At 31.6% G+C, this 6,178-nt stretch overlaps 1 protein-coding gene across 3 annotated transcripts; it reads right to left on the bottom strand.

Moving 5' to 3' along the window:
- Positions 1-693: 693 nt before the first annotated feature.
- On the bottom strand, positions 694-5,748 carry LOC145093720 (uncharacterized). 3 transcript variants are annotated; one of them, XM_079031954.1, is made up of 10 exons: positions 5,620-5,748; positions 4,468-4,615; positions 4,223-4,391; positions 3,763-3,833; positions 3,359-3,496; positions 2,320-2,411; positions 1,875-2,146; positions 1,713-1,798; positions 1,509-1,610; positions 694-1,107 (listed from the first exon to the last, which is right to left on the bottom strand). In XM_079031954.1, the coding sequence occupies exons 1-10, from the start codon at positions 5,685-5,687 to the stop codon at positions 946-948; spliced, it is 1,308 nt and encodes a 435-aa protein (XP_078888080.1). In that variant the 5' UTR covers positions 5,688-5,748; the 3' UTR covers positions 694-945. The 3 variants fall into 3 exon arrangements, with proteins under 3 accessions (XP_078888080.1, XP_078888078.1, XP_078888079.1); XM_079031952.1 differs by having other exon boundaries at positions 5,475-5,707; XM_079031953.1 differs by having other exon boundaries at positions 5,547-5,705.
- Positions 5,749-6,178: the final 430 nt, after the last annotated feature.

The raw sequence follows: 6,178 nt of genomic DNA, 5'->3' as shown, positions 1-6,178 counted from the left end.
TTCGTGGTTGTTATGGTTTTCTTTGTTATGGTTTTCTAAAAAGAGATACAACTGATATCTTGGAATAGAGAATGCAAAAATTAAGTGACTTAAATCCCATGACAATGAGTTTGAAAATTGCAAAAAAAGGGAAGAATCATCTCAAGAAGCTCTTGGTTTAAAAGAAACAGAAGACCAAGTTATGGTAGGGGATGATTTTATAGGAAAAAAAAATCGAGTTGCCTTACAACTTGGGCTTGTGTGTGTTTCTCCTGCGAATAACGTGTAGTATTTTCTTCGCCTTCTTGAACTTTTAAACTCATTGTTACAAACTTTGAGGCACTTAACCTTGAAGCCTCCAACTCTGCTTTAATCTTTACATTCTCTATTTAGCTAAAACCCAAACCACCAAGAAACATACATGAAGGCATAGTCGCTACAATTCAGCCATCCTTGACCTTTTCCTGTTGTTTATGACATGTCCACTCAACTCACTTGAATTGACCTTAATTAGGGTTTGAATAATCAAATAATAACTTTACTCTAACATTATAAACTATTAAGAATTAATTGTGCAAATGTTTTGTCATTAATACCATAGGCCCTTAAATGTTGCATGTGGATGGCACATAACTTATTCCACATCATCAAAAAACGGCTTCCTAGTTTTTGGGCTTAAATGTAGTTTTTTAAGTAAATTCCCTAGAATAGACATGATCCAAAGATAAGATGTACGAGTTTGATTACTCTATCCGTTCAAATGTATCAACAATTTTGGAATGAGATGCACAAATTGGTCATTTCAACAAAAAGCCCTTGTACAAGTTTCTAGAACACAAACAACTCAACAACATAACCTCTATACATACAACAAAAGAAACCACATCCAAGACTGAATTATACAAATATGAATAACTGAGTAATCATTATACAAATAAAATGAGAAAAAATATACAAACTTTTTTCTCAAGAGGCCAAATGACTAGGAGAATTGTTGAACATGGTATGCCACATGAAGGCTCTTGAAAGCACCATCTCAAGTTCTTGGTGACCCCAATTTTCTGTTGGTAGATGTTGAAGAAACATCACCATCTCTTGGAAATCGAGTTTTTGGAGCTCTTTTGACCACTGCAGTATAAAATTCAGATATGACATGACATAACAGACTTTGTACTTTGTACTTTGAGTGAGATTCATGTTGATGGGACATGTATTTTTTGTCCCATCCAAATGTCAAACAAAATTTACTACTTTTGTCTTATTGACAATTTGACATCAATTTCAACCCATGACATGAATAGACAGACTGTAGTGTGTTTTTCATGTAGTGGGTTGTGAGGTCTGTCCATGTCCATGGGACAGACCTGCAACTTTTTGTCTCGTCTAAAAAACGAGACAAAAAGTTGCAACTTATGTACCGGTGACATTATTCTGATGTAGAATAATGTCAACCACAGTACAAAAGCCAAATAGGAAGTGAGATTAGAAATATGAAATGATTATTAGAGAATAAATATAAAAATGCTTACCGTCAAAAGAAAACTGGCAAATATATAGATAAGGAAGTCGGGCAATGCATCACCTTCAGCAAGATATGTGTCCCATAAACGGTTCACAAGGTGGAAAGGAATCTATATATTAATTAAGACATAAGACATTGCATTGTAAAACATAACACATCAAAGTATAAAAAGAAAAAAATAAAATAAAATAACAAGTATTAACATATATACCTCTCGTATCAAGAGACAATTAAACCAACGGAAAGAAAACTGTAGAAAATCAAGCCCTTGCGCTTCCATATGCCTTGCGATAGGTTCTAAAAGCTCGAAACAAAATAACTTGTTATTTATTATTTATTAATAAAAAAATGAGCAATGTTTTAAAGTGCATACCATCGATTCGAGTGACCAAATCTTTGAGCTTAAAAACAAGGCGTTGGATTCCAGGTTGAGCAAATGTATAATGATCTTGCATGCCATCAAGTAATTTTGAAAGACACCAATAACAATCAGCTTCAATATTAGAGATTGTTTCTTGATCTAAATCAGAAATTCTCCAATTATCAACACTTCCTTCTAAATGTTCTGACAAAAAAACTACCAAAAAAGGTGTAGCAAGATCATTTATTCCCTGCACATATCCACTTGCTGGATGCCGAATTGCCCTGAAACCATATAAATAAATAATCTTAAAACAAAAAATATATTTCAATTTCAATAAAGAAAACACATATATAAGCTTACCACATTAAGTCCATTAAGTTGAAAAGAATTAGTATTGAGAAATAAATAACTATGTTCTTTTTTTTTTAAATGATTATAAGAAAGAAATTCTAACCATGTGTAGAGTATCCTCTCCAAGGATTTTTGGACTTCAGGTTGTTGGAAGAAAGTAACATCAGGCACAGTTCTAGGACAATCAACAGCAATCTACATAAATAATTAATTAAATATTTGAGAAAATAAAGACACATGGAAAAAAAATAGATGAGAACAAATTTAGAAAAAAAAGTAAGGACTTAAAGGATTATAACATTCTTCTTTCATTTGTCCCTATTACAGCATTGTACATCGAAAATTATTATTATTATTATTAATTATGTCTAATTTGAAACTTGAAATGAACATTAAAGTTTTCCATTTCAGATTTTTGCCACAAAGGTTTTGGATATTGGCAGATTTAGTCCCTGAGCACTTTTGTATTTCATATTTTAAGCCACAAAGTTTTTAATATTTTACCAAATTTAGTCCCTAAGCACTTTTGCATTTCAGATTTTTGCCATGAAGGTTTTGGATATTGGCAGATTTAGTCCCTGAGCACTTTTGTATTTCAGATTTTAGCCACAAAGTTTTGAATATTTTACCAAATTTAGTCCCTAAGCACTTTTGCATTTCAGATTTTTGGCACAAAGGTTTTGGATATTGGCAGATTTAGTCCCTAGCTACAATTTCGTAATTTACAGAAAACGTCCCTGTGAAGTTTTCTTTACAGAACCAGTCATTTTCGTATGTTGGCAGGTTTGGCCCCTATGTAGAAAATAAATTACAAAAATTATCCCCGTAATTTACAAAAAATGGTCCTTGTGCATTTTTCTTTTACAAAAATAGTCCCTACCTAATAGAAAATTCGCAGATTCGCATCCCGTCCCCCCGCAATATATTGCCATGTTTTGTTTTCGTCCCTACACTTTTTTGGTTTCACACTTTGGCCACAGGACTTTCGTATATTTGCAGGTTTGCTCCCTACATTTTCGTAGTAACTTACTAGTTCTATCTAATTATAGAAAATTTTACTGTTGTAATCGAGTAGATTATTTAAAGTATAATATTCTAATAAGAAAAAATAAATGAAAGTAGATTGCTATTTCTTAGCATACCTGTCTAAGCATATTAATCTCTTCATCTGTACGTTCATTATCTGAAACATCATAAAATTGCGCAACACAATCAAAATACTCTGCACGTTTTCTTCCTACAACTCCCTCCCTTCTATCTGAATTAGGGGGTGCATATCCCTGTTTTAAATTCATCACAAACATAATTTTATTTAATAATATTTGACAAAATACAATACAAGGGCAAATTCGTAAAATGGTGGACTTCATTTCCTTGACTTTCTATATTAAAGTCAAAAAGTAACACTCATATATAGCTTAACAGATTATGATATGAATCGTATTATATCGTGTCTCCATTTTACGTTTATCTTGATGATCATTTTTTTTTCTTTTTACATTTTTCTCAATAATTAATTAGATTAAAGTGAGAAATTTAAGATTACCAAAAGAAGCCTCCAAACTTTAGGGCGTAGATAATGTGGCACACCACTCCATGCTAATTCACGCAATTTGTCTACAAAATCATAGTTGACAAATATTATTTTTAGATATTATACACAAAAATATAAACAACTAGATTATAAAATTAAAACTAAGAAAAAGGGAATTTCATTAATGTAATGTACGAGTGGAAATCATCGCACATGCATGTAAATGAATCAACTTTGTCTGTGCTATATTGATGTATATGAAATAGGGGCAAAAAAGGTCGTGTAAAATGACTATTTTGCCCTCCAGTTTCTTCAATGAAAACACTAATCATTCCTTCGTCTTTATAAGATTCGAATCCCCAAAAAAATAAAACCCTCAAATTTTGTTGGAATATTTGACCCCTCAATAGTCCTAAAATCATACAAAAGTTTAACAATTTGAAGAAAATACTTTCTATAATATGTGGAATACCTAAAATGACATTTACGCCCCCCAACTCTTTTGTGAACTTCATTATCCTAGCAGTGTCTGTGGCTCTTGTGCTCATTGTAACCCTTGGAGTCTCTTTAGATGTATTCTCAGAATTTGATATTGTTGATTTTAACTCGTTTGCATCTGGTTTACTTCTATGAACTTGATCCTACAAAAAGAAAAGGTTAAAAAAAATATATATCTATTATTCTATGAGTTAAAATTGAATTTATTATCAAATTCACCTCATTTGTATCATCATTGTGTTTGCTTGAGCCTGTAATATTCTCAGAGGGACTGCTATCAACACGAGGTGAGGGTAGAATTGTAAAATCAGCAGGATCCGATCTTGTTATCAAGATTTTACCAGGGAAGCTGCGACCCTTTATGAACCTTAGATAAAAAAACAAGAAATCAAGAATCATATTTCATAAATTATTAATTTTTATACAAGGTTAAATGCAAGAAACACCAATGTGCGCTTTCATTTATACATAATAAGCAAAAAACTGAAAGATCTACTAAATTATATTGCACTTTAATCTTTTGTTTGTTATTTATGACATTATACTTTGAAAGATCTACTCAATTAGAGCATTGTACTTTAAATTATTTGGTTATTATGACATTATACTTTGAAATATCTACCCAATTATAGAAGTGAAAATTGCCTTATATTTCAATGGCAATGCTATAATTGAGTAGAATTTTTGAAGTGTCATGTTGTATTAGGAAAGAAAAAATGAAAGTAGAATGATGTAATAGACAAATAGGCAACAGTGATTTGCTATTTTCTTGCATTTAACCCTAAATGTTGGGTTGAGGTCATTTTGTTTAGTTTAGGTCCATTTTTGTTGTTGCTAATCTTCTTGTTCTATGTTGAAAGAAATCCTAAATACACATTGTACAAGAAAATCATACAATCAACTTTAGATAATAATAAATCCCAATTAAGTTGCACATCAAGGTAAACGAACTAGGATCAAGAGTAACATAGAATTGGTTCTTTTTTTTCTTTCAGTACTAGAGACAACAAGATTCATATCGCGAATACAAACATTAACCAGGGAAACCCTAATTCCAAGAATTCTATAAATAATCGTGCAAATTCTCACTCCGGTATGAAATCAAGTACGAACATCTATTTCAAAATTGAAGCAGCAGATCATAAATTACTAATTTCTACAACTGATCAAAGAACTATAGTCATTCGTTTCAAGTATGAGAAATTTAACAACACCGGCGTTAATACCCTAACGATTTGCTGAAATAAGTCAGAAACGATGCCGATTTACAGAGTTGGAATATGGGTACACGAGCATACCCTTGTACATTACGGAGAGTTTGATTGAATCTTGAATCAAGGGTTGTGAGATTGTTATCAATGGGAGCAGTACCTTGCTTCGGATCTTGGTTTTTCAAATCGGTGTTCATGGTTCTTTTTGGAAATAAACCATGGTTTCATGTCACTCGGTCTTCTTAGGCCTTTATTGAGACCCGGAGGCACACTCGGTCTTTCATGGTCTGGCAAGTGAAAAAGTTTAGTTGCCTCCCTTGATGTTTGGTCATTTTGTTATAAACCTCCCTAATTGTCAATCTTTAGCTTTCCTCTCCTTTGATATCTATGCAATATAAGAGGTAGATCAATCAACTTTCAACTTAGTATTGTTTTACCATTATTAGTCATTTTTATTGTAAGTATTTTTAGTTTTAGGTTCATTAATCTCGACATATTTAGGTTTATCTGAGAATTTATGTTGTATCAATTTATGTATCTATGTTACTGTGACTAATAAATATATATAAATTAAAACATCGGAATAAAATCATAAACCTTGAACCGTTTTCAGATAATTTAAAATCAAATAGTCAAATAATTAACGATCATTTAGGATTATACATCTAAGGTAAGGTAAAGGTGTTTTGATGTAGGATTGATTAATCCATAGATAAAAG

The sequence above is a fragment of the Lactuca serriola genome, chromosome 3 (genome assembly GCF_051521515.1).
Source record: "Lactuca serriola cultivar US96UC23 chromosome 3, Lser_US96UC23_V15, whole genome shotgun sequence".
Classification (NCBI taxonomy): domain Eukaryota; kingdom Viridiplantae; phylum Streptophyta; class Magnoliopsida; order Asterales; family Asteraceae; genus Lactuca; species Lactuca serriola.
Note: the sequence above shows the minus strand (reverse complement) of the source record. Positions and strands in the feature narration are given on the sequence as shown.

What these genes read in the sequence shown, in the direction of transcription:
- LOC145093720 (XM_079031952.1), bottom strand. Translation starts at nt 5,656, where the DNA reads ATGAACACCGATTTGAAAAACCAAGATCCGAAGCAAGGTACTGCTCCC. An exon ending in AAGTTTGGAGGCTTCTTTTG is followed by an intron (nt 3,497 to 3,762) that starts GTAATCTTAAAT and finishes AATTTAAAACAG; the next exon opens with GGATATGCACCCCCTAATTC. An exon ending in ATTGTCTCTTGATACGAGAG is followed by an intron (nt 1,611 to 1,712) that starts GTATATATGTTA and finishes ATTAATATATAG; the next exon opens with ATTCCTTTCCACCTTGTGAA.